This window comes from Oncorhynchus gorbuscha, linkage group LG18 (genome assembly GCF_021184085.1).
Source record: "Oncorhynchus gorbuscha isolate QuinsamMale2020 ecotype Even-year linkage group LG18, OgorEven_v1.0, whole genome shotgun sequence".
NCBI classification, from domain to species: domain Eukaryota; kingdom Metazoa; phylum Chordata; class Actinopteri; order Salmoniformes; family Salmonidae; genus Oncorhynchus; species Oncorhynchus gorbuscha.
The window spans coordinates 71,736,497-71,757,580 of NC_060190.1; the positions used below are offsets into that span (position 1 = coordinate 71,736,497).

Consider the following 21,084-nt stretch of genomic DNA (forward strand, 5'->3'; position numbering starts at 1 on the left):
AATTTGGTCTATTTTCACCTCTTAATTTTGCCTACTGTTCTGACTTGGTGGTGCACATGTGGCCTGTAACCTGTTTTAGAGAAATGTAAAAAACACATTTTGTAAGAGCTTTCATTGTCTTTTTATATGCCCCCTTCATTTATCCTAAGGTTCTGACTTGGTGTACAGGGAGAACACTGTAAGAACAGCCCATGTTCTGAATTCTGTCGCTGTACATTTCAAAAGTGCTGAAGAAATAGTTATATTGACTACATCTGTCCTAGCTCGCTCATTAATGTCTTAATTGACATTACTGATTGCCTCTTATTCGCTTGTCATCCCCTTATGCCATAGTTTGTACATCTCAATTGTCAGTAGAAACCATATTTGTCAGCCATATCATTTTTTTTAAAGGCAGTAAATGAGGCTGAATTAACTGTTGCTGCCAGACAAGGCTCCTCTGATAGATAGCCAGGTGTAGCAGTGGTAAGGTGTTGGGACTCTGCTGTTGGGACATCTTTATATAGGCTCTAACCGTTATAGTGCAATTAATGTGTTGTTTAGTGTTGTGTAGTGGCTATGCTGGCATGCATCCCATATTATTTAATTTCGTTGCCCCACCAAGATTTACATGCTAAAATCGCCACGGAACATGGCAAATAACCGGTTTATCAGTTTAGAGTGCGGCGCATCATCCCATGGTATCCGTGAAGACTGCGCACATCAGAAATATCAATTAAATTTTATATTTTCTAAACATGGGGTAGCCTAGTGGTTAGAGCGTTGGACTGGTAACCGGAAGGTTGCGATTTCAAACCCCCGAGTTGACAAGGTACAAATCTGTCATTCTTCCCCTGAACAGGCCGTTAACCCACTGTTCCCAGGCCGTCATTGAAAATAAGAATGTGTTCTTAACTGACTTGCCTGGTTAAATAAAGGTAAAATAAAATAAAAACATCACTTTCTATATTCCAATAAAATAGTCATTTTATAGGCTGTGTTGCGTACCACGTTGTGTTGCTACCATGCTATGTTGTTGTATTAGTTCTCTCTTTATGTAGTGTTGTGTTGTCTCGTCGTGATGTGTATTTTGTCCGGTATTTACACGATATTTAATCCCAGCCTCCTTCCCCACAGGGTGTCTTTTGCGTTTGGTAGGCAGTCATCGTAAATAAAAATTTGTTCTTAACTGACTTGTCCAGTTAAATAAAGGTTAAATAAATGTAAGTGAATAAATAGACATCAAGCTCATGTCGGTCCTCTAGAACGCAGTCGTAATCTTCCTAAAAGGACTCCACAATAATGAGGTGGTGTGTATGTGGGTGCACATCCGTTTCAGCGTGTTTTGGGAGTCGAGCAAGAGTCGACTCTGTACGACTCCAAAAATCCTGGAGTCGTGCACCCCTAGTGGTAACAAGTGGAAATCCATCTCATTATTACCATTGCCACTGAAATTCCCAGATTGCATTTCGAGTACAACGTTATGACCAAACCTGTGTTAGCCAATGGTTATTTGGAAGAGTGTCGCCCGTCAACCAATCACAGGCCTCAGAGTTTTTAAAGGCATTTAAAAGAGGGATGTTTGAAATTAAACAAGACGCAGTTAGCGAGAGATTGACTAGAGTACAATGTGCATTTTTTTTTTTTGGTTAAAACGGTAGTTATCCAGATGAATTATTACTATAGCTAATAAACTCGTGGTCTGATAGCAAATATCGAAATACTATACGAGGTTTCTTTCGCTTGGCGTCGAAATATCTGGTTTGGCTGACTTGCTAGTTAACGGTAACGAGTTGGCTAACCGGTGCATCAGTGTGCAGACCTGAGTCGGTTTGCTAGATTGGGGTTTGGTGTCCAATATTCGTCAATACACGACGTGAGAGAAGTCACTGCTGGTTTTTTTTTAACCGTCGTAGTTAAGATTTCGGTAAGTTTTAGACCCCATAAACCGAATATGAAATATGGATGTTACTGAAGCTAACTTGCTAACATTAGCTATCAATGTTAGCTAGCTTGCTAATTTTTCTTTTGGCTAACTTGGCTAAATGTATTAACCACATTTAAAAAATATATATATTTCTACAGAATATGGATGCCGCTAGACTCAAGATGGCAAAGGACTCGAAGCTTCAGAGGCCTGTGTCTGAACACAAGGTCAGTTCTGCATTGTAGTTAACACTGGTCCAGCTCTTTGTCATGGACATCTACAGGATGTGACTTTAGTTATGAAGACAATCCTGTTGTTCGTATTCCAACTAACCAATAATGGTCAGTGTGTCAACCACTCTTTGAAAATAACCAACTACAATTGACCAAGAAGGTACCAAGTAACTCATTCCAGTGTGAAGTGAGATGCACTAAATATACAATTGAAAGAAATCGATGTTACTTAGCTAACGAAAGTTACTTTTTGAATGTGTTTAACTGACTTGTTTAGTTGACTAAAATGTATAAATTGCTAGTTCACATCCAAACAAACTTCGTGAGATTGTTACTCTAATCTGAAATGTCAGACTACAAATTGAAGGAACAGGTCACTTTGGACTCACACATTTTTAAGTGTAATTAGGTGTATAAAACTGAATGTTTCAAGTGAGAATTATGCAGGTTTGGTGATGAAATATAAAGGGTTTTATTGCCTACTGCACCATTTTTTTTTTTACATTGAAGTGTAGCTACAGTAAGCAACACTGCTATATGCCAAAGTAGTGTAGGTAAAGGGGGTTACAGTCAATTGTATGACTGAAATGGGTCTTCTGCATTTAACCCAACCTCTCTGAATTGGAGCCAATCAAAGTTTAGACATTACTAATTTATACAGCCTGAATTTGAAATAATTAACTTAATCTCATGTGAAGTTACTTACAACCTCTTTATGTTTGGTGAAATGACTACTCAGGGCTGGGCTAAACGGATACCGACTACTGTTAAAGCCTGTGGGTGTTCCAAATAGGGCCCACGTCCATAAATCAATGTAAATGTCCAAATGTTGAAGATTCATTTCTTATCTAAGCTTAACATCTAAAATGATTAAATATCTGTTTGTTATGTGACATTACTCATAACAGGGGTGTCTAATTTATATCTGTAGACTTGACTAGTTGAATCAGGTGTGGTACTGCTTGGTTGGTTCAAAACCCTGCACCCTCACTATCCCTCTGTCTAAGACGCCATGCACAAATTATTTTGAAAGTGGGTTCACATTTGCAGTACTGTTAATTAGTAAAACTTGTTTTAAGCCTGATGTTGTATTGCAAAGGTAGTTGGACCAAAAAAGGGAAACACCCGAATGAAGGACAATGTCCTAACCACATGAGTAGTCCAATAGTCAACTTGTCCCTCGATTCCAATTTGTCCTCTACTTGTAGGGGTTCTATCCTTGAAATCCCTAAACTGTAATCTTAAGGGCATAACTGTAGCTTGAGCATCTTACCTAGATTAAATCTAAAGAAAATACATGACTGCTTAGGTTCACTGCGTGTTAGGGATGTCAACACACGATCCCAATGCGTTTCAATGCAAATCGTGCTTAATGGGAACATGCTGGGCAACAATTGATTTATGGAAGGAAAGTACAAAGTGACATTTACTCAAAATATTTGGAAACTAATGTGCTGGGTTATAAACATGCACTACACTACAATATGCCAATTTAGTATTAAGACATGTGAGCTAAACTTCTGGGAAAAGGGGGGTACCTTGTAGCCTAGTGGTTAGTGTTGGCCTAGTAACTGAAAGGTCAGCTCAGGAATTTGATCCAGCAACAAGGTAAAAAAAAATATGTATGCCTCTGAGCGGGGCAATTAACCCACTGTCCCCTGGGTGCTGATGTTGCTTAAGACAGCCCCCTCACCTCTGATTCAGAGGGGTTGTTTTAATGTGGAAGAACAGTTTCAGTTGTACAACTGACTTACCTTCAACTGAACAGGGGCTGCCTTAACTGACATCCAAGTCTTTGGAGCCAGGGGAACAGTGGGTTAACTGCTTTGCTCAGGGGCAGAACAGATTTCTGGGGATTCAATCCAGCAACCTCTGTTACTGACCCAAAGCTCTAACCACTAGGGTTACCTGCTGCCCCTCAATAGGCAATAGATGCTAATTAATACCCATGTAGTATAGCATGTGCATATCAACATTCGTCTCTTCATTTTACGTTACCTATGATCACTTGTCTGGGAATGTACAGAAAATATCTGGGAAGTAGCTGTTGCTATATAGATATCTTTGACATTGGCCTCTGGTAGGAATATACACAACTGTGTAACATCAATGGATTGAACCACATGAATGATTGAAGGGGGCTGTAGGATAAGTATACCCTTATCTACTATAAACTCTACCTAGAGTTGAAGTTAGTTCAAATAACACCACGCTAATGATGTTAGCTGCAGATAGCCTAGTGGTTAGAGCGTTGGACGAGTAAAGGAAAGGTTGCAAGATCGAATCACTGAGCAGACAAGGTAAAAAAAATCTGTCATTCTGCCCCCTGAACAAGGCAGTTAACCCACTGTTCCTAGACCAGTTAACCCACTGTTCCTAGACCAGTTAACCCACTGTTCCTAGACCAGTTAACCCACTGTTCCTAGACCAGTTAACCCACTGTTCCTAGACCAGTTAACCCACTGTTCCTAGACCAGTTAACCCACTGTTCCTAGACCAGTTAACCCACTGTTCCTAGACCAGTTAACCCACTGTTCCTAGACCAGTTAACCCACTGTTCCTAGACCAGTTAACCCACTGTTCCTAGACCAGTTAACCCACTGTTCCTAGACCAGTTAACCCACTGTTCCTAGACCAGTTAACCCACTGTTCCTAGACCAGTTAACCCACTGTTCCTAGACCAGTTAACCCACTGTTCCTAGACCAGTTAACCCACTGTTCCTAGACCAGTTAACCCACTGTTCCTAGACCAGTTAACCCACTGTTCCTAGACCAGTTAACCCACTGTTCCTAGACCAGTTAACCCACTGTTCCTAGACCAGTTAACCCACTGTTCCTAGACCAGTTAACCCACTGTTCCTAGACCAGTTAACCCACTGTTCCTAGACCAGTTAACCCACTGTTCCTAGACCAGTTAACCCACTGTTCTTAGACCAGTTAACCCACTCTTCTTAGGCCGTCATTGTAAATAAGAATTTGTTCTTAACTGACTTGCCTAGTTAAATAAAACATGTAGTTCACTGCTCAGTTGAACTTGCTACATGTGTTGCGGCTGGCCTTGTGGGACTCATTGGCCAGGCTACATTAGCACTGCTGTAACCAAAGAAACAGGAAACTGTCGTCATCCTAAACAGGACGTGTCATGGCTTGACCCAAACCATTGACTGCAATATCTAGCATGCAATAAACTACTTTGCGTTTCATAAAGCAGTGTCATTTCCTGTTGTCCTGCCTTAATAGTACTCGCCTTCCCTCCCCATATGTTTAGCTTACCAGTGATGGGCCGAAGCGTGTTCCCGTGTCCCAGTCGTCCAGTGGTCACAAACCTGTGGCCTACGCCACACCAGCCCAGCGCGTTCTAGGGCCGTCAAATGGGCCGCAGCGTATCCAGCGATCCATGACCCAGAAGCCGGAGACCACAGTCCCACACACCAAGACCACGCAACCGCAAGCTGGTTATCAGAATGTGAATCCTGTTCAACCCCAGCCTAAACCGCAGTCTCAAATACAGAGCCTCAAATCTGTTAAAGGGCAACCTCAAACCCAGACCCCCAAACCTGTCCAGACCCCCAGCCAGCCAAAGGTTCAGACCCTAACCCAGAGCCAGCCAAAGAACCACGCCAACGCTTCGACTCCAAGTTCTGAGCCAGCCAGAGCCACTGAACATTCCAAGCAGGAGAAGTCGCAAAGTAAGAACAAATATTTTCTAACGGTCAGATTGGTTTGGTAGCTTATTCCTTGGTCCACTCTTACAATTGTTTTCTTTGTTCAGATAAACCTACCAAGAGTGAATCCTCGACTGCTTCTTCAAAGTAAGTGCAGGTGGTTGACTGAACGTTGAATCTGACCTCAGCAGACCAGATGCTATGACTCTGTTCCAATGTGACTGCCGTAGAATGGGTGCAATACACATCTGCCTCGTTACTGTGATGGTTTCAATGGTGTAACTGCCTCGGCTCATCTTCCTGTTGTAGGAAGCGCTGGGCCCTGGAGAACTTTGACATTGGTCGTCCCTTAGGGAAGGGTAAGTTTGGCAACGTGTACCTGGCCAGGGAGCGCCAGACCATGTTCATCCTGGCCCTCAAGGTGCTCTTCAAGAAGCAGCTGGAGAAGGCCGGGGTGGAGCACCAGCTACGGCGGGAAGTGGAAATCCAGTCACACCTCAGGTGGGTGCTGATAATGCTGACAATCAGATGGACTGACTGGTGGTTGCCACTGCCAGCTCTGTTTAGTGCTTTAGGCAACTTTTGTTGGGGCATAAGGAACATTAAAAATTAATAAAGCTCTTCAACAATTGAGCTTTACAGTAATCAGTCCTACAGACACAAAGCACTGAGTGGTTGGGTAATAGGATTAAATATTTTCTGGCCACCAGGCTTGTCCTGTGGATGAGTAACACATCAGCTGTATTGTAAAACGTGATATTAATTCAGCTATTCTCTCTCAGGCACCCCAATATCCTGCGGCTTTATGGTTACTTCCACGACACGGCTCGTGTTTACCTCATCCTGGAGTTTGCTCCTAAAGGGGAACTGTACAGTGAGCTGCAAAGATGTGGAAGCTTTGATGAACAAAGGAGTGCCACGGTAAGAGGAATTTGTATTTTATATTTTTTTTACTTTGAGAATAGTTTGGCCTGTGACTATTAGTTTATGGAATTATTTGAAATGTGGCCTGCGATGGGCATAATGATGAACATGGCACCAGTAATACCATAACTGAACTATGACCTAACGGTTTAGGCTAGACATGGGCAGATTCCTGCACAATGATTCTGCCGTTAAGGTCTGCAACCACAGCTGTTCTGTTTGTCTGTAGGACACTCGGGGGACTGAGTTGCAGCGATCTAAATATCAAGATGAACTTGAATATCTTTGCTTTCCTGAGCGTTCCACTACCGTGACACTTTTCAATCACTTCAAAGCCTACAATCACTTGAATTCAAATGAGTCCTTGTGTAGCTCAGTTGGTAGAGCATGGCGCTTGTAACGCCAGGGTAGTGGGTTCGATTCCCGGGACCACCTATGCGTAGAATGTATGCACACATGACTGTAAGTCGCTTTGGATAAAAGCGTCAGCTAAATGGCATTTATTATTATTTATATATTGCTGGATTTGCCAGATCTTTGTAGTCCTAAATGCCCTAAAAGTATTTTTCAGATTATATTATCAAATGAGTTGCATGTTAGCTGAGAAAATATGAAACGTCTTTAAATCACGTGCTGAGGCTGCTGTTCCTAAATCTTTGTGCGGCTCAGACGTTTGGACACCTTTCTAAATCGAAGCCGTTCTGTTTCTCCAGTACATCATGGAGCTGGCGGATGCACTGAACTACTGCCACTCTAAGAAAGTCATCCACCGGGACATCAAGCCTGAGAACCTGCTGCTGGGGGCCAACGGGGAGCTGAAGATAGCAGACTTTGGCTGGTCGGTGCATACACCCTCCTCAAGGTAACTCCTCCATCCGTCAGTCTCCCTTGTTGACAGTTTAGTTGCAATCTTGAGATTGTGTAAGGACATTGATGTGAAGTGAGTTTGCTTTTTGCGGCCAGAAGCATTGTCACGTGGAATAGGGACGTTGTTAGTTTTCCATCTGCTTCATTCCTGATGTTTCAGCTCACTGAATAGACCCTGATGTTCTTCTTCCACCCTCTGTCCAGGAGGTCAACTTTGTGTGGAACTCTGGACTACCTGCCTCCAGAGATGATTGAGGGCAGAACCCATGACGAGAAGGTGGATCTGTGGAGCCTGGGGGTGCTCTGCTATGAGTTCCTTGTGGGTCGCCCTCCATTTGAGACGAAGAACAACGAGGACACCTATCGCAAGATCTCACGGGTCAGAACCGACTGAAGTTATTTCATGTAGAGCTTTTGGTGTTGCTTTACAATTAGGGAGAAAATAACATTTTCCAGCCGTTGTACGCGTTGATTCTGCTTTGCTCTTATTGGTTTACGTTTAGATCAAATTGTATTTTTGTCACATGCTTTGTTAACAACCGGTGTAGATGACTTCATCTGGTGCTCAGTTGGTAAGAGATTAGCGCTGGCTGTGAATTGGTCTCTTATTTAGCTGTTTGCTATTGGTTGACAGGAGTTTTCCATTAATGCATACACTGATTCAACTGGCCTAGTTTTATCAAAATGTGAATCTTTCACCCAGTTTAAGCCGTGGTACTGGGAACATCAAGGTGGTGTTTATTTCCTGCATGGATCATGTACAGACTAAATGTGTTTAGGTTTAAACTGACCATGTTTATGTTATATACCTAGAACATAACTGACTTTCTCTGCTTCTTGCAGGTGGAGTTCACTTATCCAGTCCATGTTAGTGCCGGCAGCAGAGACCTAATAGACAAACTGCTGAAGCACAACCCCCTCCACAGGCTCCCTATCCAGGGTGTTTTGGCCCATCCCTGGGTGGTGGAGAAATCTACCAAGACGCCCACCGCCATGTCTCACAGCCCAGAGCAAAACAAATGAGGACCGTTGCATGGTGTTTTCATGAATCCTGGTTGGCTGTTTCCCAGCACCTACACAGTACTGTGGCCACGGTCGTGTTCATTCAGGTCACATAACAAAAGTCATCGTTATTGGACTGCTTTCAGTGGTTATTTAGTTTGCTGTCTAATGAACACGCCGTTTGCTTAATGCCTTGACTATACTGCTCACTGCTATGGATAACTTGGCTTTCTGCTCTGACTGTGTCGTCGTCTGGCATCTTGATGCCCTTCTGTAACTTCTGCCTCTTCTATGGCATTTTATATTTGTAAATATTTTACTGTTTTGTTAGTAAAATTATGAGAATATTATGGAATTCACTGTCATTACTTGAATAAATATTTTGGCTTGACATGTTGTAGTATTGTTCATGAGGGATAGGAAGTTACAATGCCAAACTTGCTGTGACGCATCGCTCATTTATGCAATGTTATTTTTAGTTTGAGTTAGCCTAATCTAATGCACAGGTTATATGGACAACTACAGTACATTTAAGGTTACTTTGTTCAAATCATTCAAGTACAGTAGCCAGACCGCTTTTCACTGGTAATGGCAAAGCCCTTGATTGCCACTAGATGGCGTACCACTCATTCTAATGAAGCAGCCATATAGATCCGGAGAAATAAATTTGCTTCAACTTCACATTTTCATGTGACTATTTGGGCTGTACGTTACATTCACTATTTACTATGCAACACAACTTGTATTTAATCACAGGCTAATTATGCCATGGTTGGCTATACGTTCCACTTATAGCTCGACGGTAAGCGACGCAATAGACTCAATCGTTCCCTGTGCCGCCTCTACGTTCAGGTGTCAGTGTCGTTAAAATGGTTGATCATTCAACGCTTAACACAATCCAGTTAAGCGTTGGAGTCACGAATTTAGTGTTTGGCCTTTGTCCAGTATTTCATATCAGTTATGCCTTATATATTTTTTTGTACCTAGTGACGATCAACCATACCTCCACTGATGTGAATTTGAAAAAGCAAGTAAGCCGAAGTCTAAATAAATGTAGCAAAATTGCCTTTAGTCATTTCTGTGAATCTCGATTCTCAGCTCAAATACTTTCATATATTCGTGTATACCCCTTCAAATGAGTGGAATCAGCTATTTTAGCTACACCCATCGCTGACCATTTAAAAAAAATAATATTTAACCTTTTAACTAGGCAAGTTTAAGTCTTTCAATGATGGCCTAGGAACAGTGGGTTAACTGCCTTCAGTGACAGAACGACATGTTTACCTTGTCAGGTTGGGGATTCAATCTTGCAACCTTTTCGGTTATTAGTCCAAAGCTCTAACCACAAGGCTACCTGCCGCACAGAAGTTGTGCACACAGCCATTGCAATCTCCATAGACATTGGCAGTAGAATGGCCTTGCTGAAGAGCTCAGTAACTATCAACATGGCATCATGTGAAGCCACCTTTTCAAGTCAATTGGTCAGATTTCTGCCCTGCTAGAGCTGCCCTGGTCAGTGCTGTTAAAGTGGCTGAGGATTTGCACACACGCCTAAGATCACAATGCCAAGTGTCAGCTGGAGTTGTGTAAAGCTCGCTGCCATTGGACTCTGGAGTGCTGGAAACACGCTCTGAGTGATACATTACACTTCACCATCTGGCAGTTTGATGGACGAATCTTGGTTTGACTGATGCCAGGAGAACGCTACCTGCCCAAAAGCATAGTGCCAACTGTTAAGTTTGGTGGACGAGGAATAATGGTCTAGGGCTGTGGTTCAGGTCCCTTCGTTCCAGTGAAGGGAAATCTTAAGGCTACAGCATACAATGAGACACTAGACAATTTTGTGCTTCCAATGTTGTGGCAACAGTTTGGGGAAGGTCCTTTCCCTGTTTCTGCGTGCCAATGTCCCCAAGCACTAAGTGAGGTCCATACATAAATGGTTAGTCGAGATTGGTGTGTGAAGAACTTGACTGGCCTGCAGAGAGCCCTGACCTGAACCCCATCTAACGCCTTTGGGATGAATTGGGACGCCGACTGCAAGCCAGGCCTAATCGCCCAACATCAGGGCCCGACCTCACTAATGCTCTTGTGGCTGAATGGAAGTCCCCACAGCAATGTTCCAACATCTAGTGGAAAGCCTTCCCAGAAGAGCGGAAGGCTGTTACAGCAGCAATGTTCTAACATCTAGTGGAAAGCCTTCCCAGAAGAGTGGAGGCTGTTATAGCAGCAATGTTCTAACATCTAGTGGAAAGCCTTCCCAGAAGAGTGGAGGCTGTTATAGCAGCAAAGGGGGGACCAACTCCATATTAATGCCCATGATATTAGAATGAGACGTTCGATGAGCAGGTGTCCACATACTTTTGGTGTTGTAGTGTAGTCAGACAACAACACCTCATCTCCCTTTTCTAATCTCATCATTTTTTAGTAGCCTACTTTCAGCTGTAGAGTGTGCAGATTGGGTTGAGGTAGTCAAGAGCTACTGTAGACCTCTGTCAATGCCCATATATGCATTTACATCAACAGATTGTTAACCTTATGGAGATGGACTGTGCACGATGTGCAGGTCCTCCCAAATAGGCCTGCGGTCCAGATGCAACTTTTTTTTATTTAAACACGCAACCCACATGTTCGATGAACAGGCAGGCCTAATCTGCTTGTGCCCCACAGCAAAAAATCTGGCAAACAGCATACCGTCTGTTATAACTTCATTCCACTAAATTTATACAAGCATGAGGAACCAAAGTGCACTAGACCTACAAGCTGCACATAACCTTAAACTATTATCCTTTAGGCTACCATTTTCTTTATTCTATATAGCGTTTTAGATATATAGGGCTAGGCTATTCCAAGCAATAGCAAAAGCTACTGTCAATATAGACAATTACTGGCTAAAATGTACCATTAATCGAAGCAAACCGTAACAATTACGACACGTGACTTGTGCACCTGCATTCACTGTTGGCAGTGCTCACGTGAACCTCTCTCTCCCGCTCTCACTCGCGCGCGCTTCAAAACAACACATATTTAATTAACTGAAACATTACCTTTTTGGTCTTGAATGTAATTGCATAATTCCTGTAATTCAGAGTGGCTATTACACAGGAATAACACTCATCAAACGTGAATCATTAAACAAAACCATGCATGTATTTTTTATTATTAATCGTATATATGCAAAAAAAATCTAAGTATTCTTCAACATTTTTAAAACATTTTATTCTATTTATAGAGAAAAAAAATACATGTTTCTCACGGTGTTCGTTTTCATCACATAAAACCACACACATGTATACAATATAATTTCACGTATTTCTTTATTCTTTAATATTCATTTTCACGGTATATGATAACGATTTATGAGATATAGGCTACATTCCATCTTTTTGAAACCACAATAACACTACACATACGGTTTTATAACATTTCCACGTGACCCGTTGGATTGCACAGAATGAAAAATGTCTTTATGGACATGTTCTTCTTTGTATGATGTCTTCATATGTGTGTTATTCAGACACTTGATTCCGGACCTCGAATTATTCACATTAATATCGCATGAATAGTTTACAATTAAAATGCATAATGTGAAACAGGGGATAATTTCGAATTGAGAGTGACAGAATTCCACGTGGGTTGGGTGTTCTTACTGACGCGACAGTATTTTCCTCTGTCTAGGGCGAATATGGGTCAAATAACTTTGGAACTTGTGGTCCTAAAACGCCGTTCTCCGAACGCTAACGATTTGGCTTTTGACTTCAAGGGGATTTGCCGTTTTTTCCCCTCACAATGTCATGTGCGACAGGTAAGTGTAAGCCTAACGATATGTTGTAGGCTAATGGTTATTCATTCAAATATCCAAAAACACGTCTTTCCTTACTCTGGTTATCACCGTTTTCTTTTCCAACTTCCAACTCCAGAATGATTTTCTTATCTGTCTCAATATCATACATTCAATGCATAGTTAAAGTAGCTGTGCATGTAATTAGACCACCATAATAATCATACTGTTTCCATTATAGCGCTTGGAGAGAATAATGACTTCTCAGTAAAGATATTTGAGATATTCAGTAACACGTTATATGGGCATAATCCATGATATGTATAGGTGTAGGCCGTCATTGTAAATCATAGTTTGTTCTTAACCTACTTGCTTGTTAAATAAAGGTTAAATAAATCAAACAAAAGTATTCTATTTATTCTGTCTTGGTGATATACTTTATTGCCATTATATTAGTTGTCATCATGATAGGTCCACATTACAATATTTCAAATATTGCAAATAATTTAGAAGAAGACAATGGCAACATATCAAAACGTACAGCTTCGTTTGTGCCATTTAGTCACATTATGCCGTCGAATTGTCAAAGTCCACAACCACACGCACCCCTATAATAAACGCTTCTGGAAAGAACCAACAAGGGGTTTATTGCTTAGCACCCCGAAAGGTTCTATATAGCACCATTTTGTAGGGTTCTTTGATCAGAACCCCCAGGGGTTCTTCTCCACGGAACCAAACGTTTTTCAACATAGAACCCTTGGGTTCCATATAGGGTTCTAGACCAACGTTGGTTCTATATAGAACCTTAAGTTGTGCCATACATGAAGCAAGCATAGAACCCTTTTTGGTTCTCTCCAGAAGCTTTTTTTTCTAAGAATGTAAACGTGAATGTCAAATGAAATGGCTCTCCAGGTGGCACGAGACCTCCATAGAGAGATGAAATGGCTCTCCAGGTGGCACGAGACCTCCATAGAGAGATGAAATGGCTCTCCAGGTGGCACGAGACCTCCATAGAGAGATGAAATGGCTCTCCAGGTGGCACGAGACCTCCATAGAGAGATGAAATGGCTCTCCAGGTGGCACGAGACCTCCATAGAGAGATGAAATGACGCATTGCTCATTTAGCAATTTTGTTTAGGTCGATTGAACTATTGTAAACCTTCACTCCACTGAAACATATGGATATTCATTTAGTCATATTTAGGCTATACATTACAAGTTGAATTGTCCATATCGTGTGTCATGTTTTGTGACTTTTGTGTCTCTCACTCTCCGCGCGCGCACGCGTGTGTGTCAATGCAAGGGTGTAATGAGCACGCGAAAATGTGTGCGTGCACTGCATTCTGTGCGCGCATTTATTTCGCATGAATTGTGTAAGCATGGGCTGACTGCGCTCAGTGGTGATTTCAGTTATTCACTTTAAGATGGATGTGCAGTAACATCTATATCCAGCAGACTGTTGCTTGGCTAATCTTCTATGCCATATTTATAAGCTTCTATGAGTCCCTCCATTGAGTGGATGAAACCGGAGATAGCGCATATGCCTCCTATTACAAATATAGCGACATCAAAGAATACGTGGTGCCATAGCAGCTTTCTCCATAGCAGCTTGAGGTGGAAGAGGCTGGGGAGCAGAAAGCACAGCCCCGCGCCCGTCATGCTACCGGTTAGACCCATGAGAAGGGCAAAATGCGGTACATAAATGGCCATGAGCAACGTGAACACCACAAGGCTGCATCTGAGAGTGAGGCCCCACGCTTTCAGGCGTCCATCGCCCCCGTAGCAATTTGGGAACCACGTGCGTTCTTGTTCATTAAAAAAGGATTTCTCCAAAACCTCGACTGCAGCGAAGAATGGTAATGGGTATGACAGTAAGGCTTTGGACACTAAGAAGAGGTTTACGACAGCCCTGATGGTTGAGGGCAGGTTGTCTGTGATGACCTCCTTGGTGGCATCCGCCCAAGTCAGGTAGGCCACGAGGGCGAACAGGCCTTTGAGGACACACGCGGCGATGTGGGTCCAGTTCATCATGCAATGGAACTCGCTGGGCTTCTGCATGTTCCCCTCGAGCGACGGAAGGAAAATCTGAGAGGTGTAACTGAACACAATGATTCCAATAGAAATCGGAAACTTCTTTACATCGATGTAGAATTTGACTTTGTCCCAGGCCCAGTCTCGCGCTCTGGAGAGGCAGTAGGCAATGACCAGGATGTTGATGACGAAGTGCGCGATAGTGCACAGCAAGCTGAATTTTGAGACGGACTTGAGGTTCTTGAGGAAGGCGCAGGGTAGCAGGGCGGCGGTGGCCACTATGGCCCAGGACTTCTGAGAGATAGGAAGCGTGGGAAAGCTGTTGTACATCAGGTTACCGCTCACAACAACGTACAGGATACACGTCATTACCAGCTCAATGATCTGGGCTACATTCACGATATGACCACCTAAAGATGGAAACCTCGGCTGACAACACGCGTTGGCTATGTCCACGTATGTGTCCCTCACACGCACCAGTTGACCGTCTTCGTCCTCCTCGTACAGGCAGGCGATGAGGATTTTCCCCGTGTAGCAACATACCACTGCGGCGAAAATAATGAGAAACAGTCCGAGGTAGCCCCCGTGGAGAATGGCGTATGGTAAACCCAGAACGAACATCCCCTGAAAACACAAAAATACACAACATGGAGATGGATTGGCCTATGGGAACAACGCATAACCAGTCCACAGGAAATTCAATACAATAGGCTATATAAAATGTGGGTTTTGCTTGGTAATAACTAATGCGTTTTAATAAAGCCTAAACATATGCTATATATACATGAAAGTATAGCTTAAAGCTACGGGTTTGTAGTATGGGTATGGACATAATAAACACAACATGGGTTGGCCAATTCCAGATTAGAATATATATTTTTGTAGTATTTGTTGATCATAAAGTCATGTATTATAAGCATTATAATATATCCTATGTGTAACATGATTCAATGGGGGATACAATGTGTTCTGGTGGGGATTCCATTTCGCTGTGAGCGTGCCCATTCCAGCTAATTGTGTTAAAGTCATTAAGGCGTTCTAAAGGAGACGTAACGGTGACTGCCATGATGATGACTATGGCCTGAATAACGTATGATGGGACGGCGCTTGGTTTGGGGACTTTTTTGCCTCATTGAAGTATTTATTAGGATCAACCGTAAGCTCTTTATGGGGTCCAAACAGGAACAAAGCAACACATCATTACGAAATACACTGTCGAGTAAATGTTAACATTTAAACGGTCACCATATATTACATGGTTGTAGGTGATGGACACGCGTAATGTAATGGTGAAGTGCGTTATAAAATGGCTATAACGTATCGGAAAGGTTATCGAGAAAAGCACAGAGCCGCATAGATTAGGCTATATCTTAATGACCTTGATGAGATGGTTATCTGAAGGGGAGATCCTTTCAAAAGTAGAGCTGCTACTTGAATGCGCGCCGGATCGACAGAGCCAGGGCTCGTGCGTAAAACTGCATCAATGGGTCAGTACGTCATTTTCTTTTGTCAAATGAAAGTCTATGGGTCTCCTCCATGGAATTAGACTATTTCAGTATATTTGATCATTATTCTCTAGGCTATGTGTATGGCTTCATATAATGAAATACAACAAAACATTACGTTTCACGCCCAGCGGTTATCTTCTTATTCTAACAGCATGCACGCCATTCCGTTTCCCCCGCTCATTATGAACCTATCCAAATCACATAAATGATCGATGTGTTCAAATAGCCCAATTCATCTCTAAATCCTAGATCAAAACGAAATATCCTGTCAGATGCGCTCGTTCTTCTTCTTTATTTTTCACACGGAACCATTGGTAGTCTAATTGGTTGTCTATATCGACTGCGGTAACCCATCTCCATGTGCCGTTTTCAAGAATTAATTTCGTGGTTGCAATCAGTTTGAAGGAAAAGCTATGTATATTTCTTCACTTTTGGCTGTGGCAGGTAACACGACAAAATGAATGCAGGAGTGAATGAGGGGAAGAGGACACAAGCAAAACCCATGAAGTTTCATCTGGTTATCTGAATGCGTGTTTACCTGGATTGCATTGGTGACGTTCCAGCCCGCTTCCCAAGCGGTGATTTTTGGTGATTTTTCTTCTTCGCCCAGACCTGAGGCTTTAGAACCGGAGGGCGGGGGTCCGGTGCCATCTCTCTGGTAGTGGCTGTCCCCAGTCGCCATTCCGTCTTCTCCTCCAGCCATGCCACCCTCTCCACTCCCTTCTCCAGCGTCTCCACCACCCATTTCATCCGATTTCATGATGTCCATCTGCAGTCCTTGCCGGTGGTCGTAATCCAAATCATCGCATGCGGCGAAGCCCAGTCCCTCCTCGTCTGTGGCGGCCTGGAAGCCCATCCTGGCCATCATCCCGCTCACCTTCGCAGTGGATTTATTCGACATGGAAGTTGCCGCATTTGACAGTTTATTTTGAAACTTGCTTCGAATTAAATGTGCCATTGTTGCTTCCTCTGTCTGGTTTATCTAGTCGGTGACGGGTTTTTTTTCTTCTAATTCAAATACAATAAATAGTCAACAACTTTAGTTTGCAGATGTGTTTCTGTACATGAATAAAACGAGGCTATGGTACAAACAGTGGTTTGATAAAGCCCTGATGGTTGTTCAGTTGTTCATCTCCACTTCTTGATCATCCCCAGGTTCATGTCACCGTCAGAGGTCGGCGCTCCGTCTCTGCGTCTTGTTAATAACGCACTCTCTTCTTTAGCTCGACGAAAACGTCCGATCTGGATACACGATTTTTCTGAAGGAAAACTATTTATTACGCAGAGGATTACTCTAAATTGCGCTTTGCAATTTCTAATATTTAGTTGGTTTATTGATAATAACGGTTGCAGCAGCGCTTCCACAGTTGGTTTTCCTTGTTCGTTACCGATGCCAATGCGGTACGCTTGAGCCTGGGGGTGGTAAAGAGGAGGCACGTGTCATCATCAGCCTGCCAATGCAAGGACTCTGCTTCGTGAAACACGTCTCCAGCCCCCAGCGGGCGCAGCCACCCCATAGAAGAAAACGGGAGCTATTTGCTGCATTTCTAGGGGAGGTGCTTACGGTACCCCGACCCATCCCTACCCCCATATTCTACAAAACTTAATTCTAACATCCAATGGCATTCTGGGGGCTTCGACTAAATAACTTCACGTGCGGCCTATAAAAGGAGCTAGGCGGGAACTGTAGGGAGAAACCATCAACTCTTTGGACCTAGTTATGTAACTTTCAGACTAGAAAATGACCACCTTTTGTTATGACCATTGAGTTTCATTTTGAACGACAAGAGGACGTGCGTGTCTTCAGTGGCAAAGATAGTCGGATGTGCCTACTGGAATTAAATGGATCGAATTTAAAATGTGTTTTTTTCCGTTTATTCTTGAAGAAAATGCTTATTTTCTTGTGTCGTCAATCAAAATAGTCTGTCGATGGTAAGGTGAACGTTAATTCCATGTAGCCAATAGAGAAATAAAAACGTCTATTGCTGCTGATTTAAAGGCCGCTTTATTTCGAAGGCTTGCATTTTATGAACCAGAACATCGTATTTGTTTGAAGAACACCCTTTTTTAATAACCCGACCTTATATCTAAATAGAAAAATAATATATCATTGGTTTTGTTTCTAAAACGCAGCCAATAATTCAATTCGAAATTAGGATAAAAATGCTGTATTTTCAGGTTAAATGCATTGGCCATACATAGCACGTTTTATTGTGTTTTGCAACGAACCTTATCAAGATAATATTTTGGATGAAGCTTTCACCTTAATGTGTTTTTAATTCAACCATTGATTGAGAGAACTATAGCTTTTAATAGCAAACTATTTTTGGAGATCGATATGAGTTGCGAGTTTAAGAAAAGATTGTGACGTGATTGCCGGCCCATATGGGATCGTCTCCAGAAAAGGTTTATTGCTATGCGTGGTTATGGTTATGGACTTTCCTTTCGACTATAAATATTAAATACACATATTTACTCTTGCATGCAGCACGAGTCCAAAACGTGTTTATTGTTTTACTAAAACAATTTAATTCTCAAATAGCCTAACACAACTATTTAATTATAATAGATACCAATAGGAAGGCCTAGTTTGTATTAGTCTTAATAATAATAACAACGTATAATTAGCTATCAACGTGCAATAAATAATCATTATTCGAAGATTATTATTTGTAAACTTTTAAATGATAAGTTATTCTGCCCGTGCTAACCCATGCAGTGTGCAAAGGACGCAGCAGAAGCCTGGAAATAGGAGTGAGCTAGATGTTTACATTTTTTACTACAGCAAGTCACCCCAACAGCTGCTTCTTCCTCACGTCACTGAAATAAAGACTTCATGTAAGAGCGCGACACTAATGCCTCGGATGAGTTCTATATTTCTAAGCCTAATACTATTCTTCATTCAACCTATTTGGTGCTGAATTAAATGTACAATTTGATTCGAAAAATGTCTTACAATTTAGGAGAATTCTATTGTTCTCTTTGGACAGCTCTTTTTGCGTTCTGCGGTGGGAACATAGGATGAGGCTATACGCCTGCTTTTTTAATCACTAGACATGTTTTATTTTCAACCGAGTGACTTGATATTTTGACGTTTCTAAACTCATGTTATTCTGGGCATGGGGAATTCATGAATCAATTAGAGATTAATTGATCATCTTAATTGGTCCTTTGTTTATTTCCTGATTGAGGTTCTGCACCACGTGCACAAGAACAGCGACAAAACAACCTGCCGTCGCTGCTTGGCTTGTTTGAGTGCTGAAGAAAAGCATGGGTTTTATCCTATTTTTGCTGTCGTTCTGTTGGACTAGGCTATATCACGTTTAATACCAACCACCGGAGGCTTCATGCAGCAGCTTAGCATCATATGTTCACATTTCAAATAGGTGATTTGCATTTTAGTCTACAGTCACCACGCACGTGTATCTGCCAGGTTCCTAAAACATTAGGGGACACTAAAACATCACCAGGAATTAGCTGGAAAAATACCTAGGAAAAACACATTTAAAAAATCCCACCAGTGATTGGCAATGATATCTAGTCTGTTAAAATGTTTAGCATATATCTCAATTCCCACAATGAAATGTAAAGTAAAATGTTCCCTAAAATAACAGAGAAAATGGGGCTTAGCCTACACATTGCACGACCAAACATAAACGGTATTTTCTGAGAGAGAAGACCGAGTCAGAAATACAATAGAAGCGGTCCCCAGAGAGAGTGAAGGGGTTAATCACAGGCGGCGTTATCAGCCTCGTCCAGACCTCCTCTGATGTGTAGGACTGTCTCATTGAATGTGTTGTAGAATGAAAAGAACAGCCATGACACCAGAGGAGGGGTTAGTGCAGAATCTAAGGTAGTTTCCCACCGCGAGACTTGCTTACAGATAATAATCGGCATTGTTTATTAAAGGTAGGCACGCTTCTTTTAATTAGACAGACACTCGTTTTAAATATTCCTTATGAAGAACATAAATTAGATGGTCAAAACAAAACATGTTTACACACATGTTTACATCTGCACTAAAAGAAAAACACAAAATATTGATTATACACAACAACAAAAAAGTTTATTTGACTGGCTGTCAGTCTTTTCAAACAACCCCCTCCCTTTTCCATACGTGATTCATATTTTGTCGAGTGCGCGTGATATTGTGTTCCACGAACACGTTAATAACGTGCTATTGACGTTGTGTGATGACAGGTCGTATGCAGGTGCAAAACCTTTAAAAAAAAACATTGATGGAATTCTCAGCGAGTCTGATAGAGGCGTCGTTCGACTCGTTCCACTGTGCATATAATCTGTCAGATAGATGGTCCTCACTACCGTCCAGTCTTTAGATATGGCCATGGTCTGTTATTTTACAGCTATAACAACCTCTCAAGTACATACATTCTAGTTTCGTCTTGATAAATATAATCAGCAAATCAATGTGATTCCGTGTGTGTGTCTGTGTGTGTGGTTGGCTCACCATTTTATGTTTGATTCGAATACCAGAGTTGTAGCCTATAGTGAACAAATTCATGGTCTGTGTGCGATTGAATTGCATGGGGGTAATAGTGATTTTATCTAGTCAATGCTCACTTTATCACCTATCATTGAAGGCAACAAGGGGTCAAGATGTCGGGTCCCAGGAGGATTCTCAACGAATATTTGTCACCTTGAGAATACAGATTAAGGGAAGATAGCCAATAAACGCTTGTTTTATATCGCATGTAGCCAATCCGGTTTGTGGCTGTATTGTTTTTGAGGCACCCATGTATTGGATAGGCCTTACAGGGGCAGAGGAAACATTTATTCACCGGCCGTGTGTTTTTTACTATGATGTGGAGTCAATCGAAAACTCACCCGTCTCTTCTCTCCACTCCTCTCCTCACATCAATTCACCCGTGGGCCTCTAGACCCCTCCCACCTCCGGCTCTGAAGCAGTCTGCGCTGTCATTTTCCCTATTACACACTTGGCTGAGCTGGCACATGTCCCCTCCTCCTCCCCCAACCACAAAATGATTAATTAGCACAATATGAGCCACTGAAGATAAAATATGTTTGTCAAATATTCTGAGATGTGGTTGAAATTCTACTCAACCAGACCAAAACATGTAGACTATGATAGCAAGCAATGCCACAAATCATTTAGTGAAAATAAAATAACAATCGTATAATGCCCATAAAC

General features: G+C 42.1%; 2 protein-coding genes across 3 annotated transcripts; one reads left to right on the forward strand and one right to left on the reverse strand.

Annotated features, from left to right (window-relative positions):
• Positions 1-1,591: 1,591 nt before the first annotated feature.
• On the forward strand, positions 1,592-8,988 carry aurka (aurora kinase A). The gene is made up of 9 exons (XM_046310780.1): positions 1,592-1,906; positions 2,065-2,133; positions 5,408-5,828; positions 5,912-5,951; positions 6,114-6,305; positions 6,587-6,725; positions 7,442-7,590; positions 7,800-7,974; positions 8,439-8,988. The coding sequence occupies exons 2-9, from the start codon at positions 2,068-2,070 to the stop codon at positions 8,616-8,618; spliced, it is 1,362 nt and encodes a 453-aa protein (XP_046166736.1). The 5' UTR covers positions 1,592-1,906; positions 2,065-2,067; the 3' UTR covers positions 8,619-8,988.
• Positions 8,989-11,796: 2,808 nt separating this feature from the next.
• Positions 11,797-17,354, reverse strand: slc32a1 (solute carrier family 32 member 1). Of its 2 annotated transcripts, XR_006833163.1 has the most exons (3): positions 16,453-17,354; positions 13,464-15,030; positions 11,797-13,422 (listed from the first exon to the last, which is right to left on the reverse strand). XR_006833163.1 is itself a non-coding variant. In XM_046310774.1 (2 exons), the coding sequence occupies exons 1-2, from the start codon at positions 16,870-16,872 to the stop codon at positions 13,843-13,845; spliced, it is 1,608 nt and encodes a 535-aa protein (XP_046166730.1). In that variant the 5' UTR covers positions 16,873-17,354; the 3' UTR covers positions 11,797-13,842. The 2 variants fall into 2 exon arrangements, 1 of the variants encoding a protein (XP_046166730.1); XM_046310774.1 differs by having other exon boundaries at positions 11,797-15,030.
• Positions 17,355-21,084: the final 3,730 nt, after the last annotated feature.

Coding starts and splice junctions, on each gene's coding strand:
- slc32a1 (XM_046310774.1), bottom strand. CDS start 16,872: ATGGCACATTTAATTCGAAGCAAGTTTCAAAATAAACTGTCAAATGCG. Junction 15,031..16,452: donor ACGTCACCAATGCAATCCAG/GTAAACACGCAT, acceptor TTGTGTTTTCAG/GGGATGTTCGTTCTGGGTTT.
- aurka (XM_046310780.1), top strand. CDS start 2,068: ATGGATGCCGCTAGACTCAAGATGGCAAAGGACTCGAAGCTTCAGAGG. Junction 2,134..5,407: donor GGCCTGTGTCTGAACACAAG/GTCAGTTCTGCA, acceptor CCATATGTTTAG/CTTACCAGTGATGGGCCGAA. Junction 7,591..7,799: donor GTGCATACACCCTCCTCAAG/GTAACTCCTCCA, acceptor CCCTCTGTCCAG/GAGGTCAACTTTGTGTGGAA.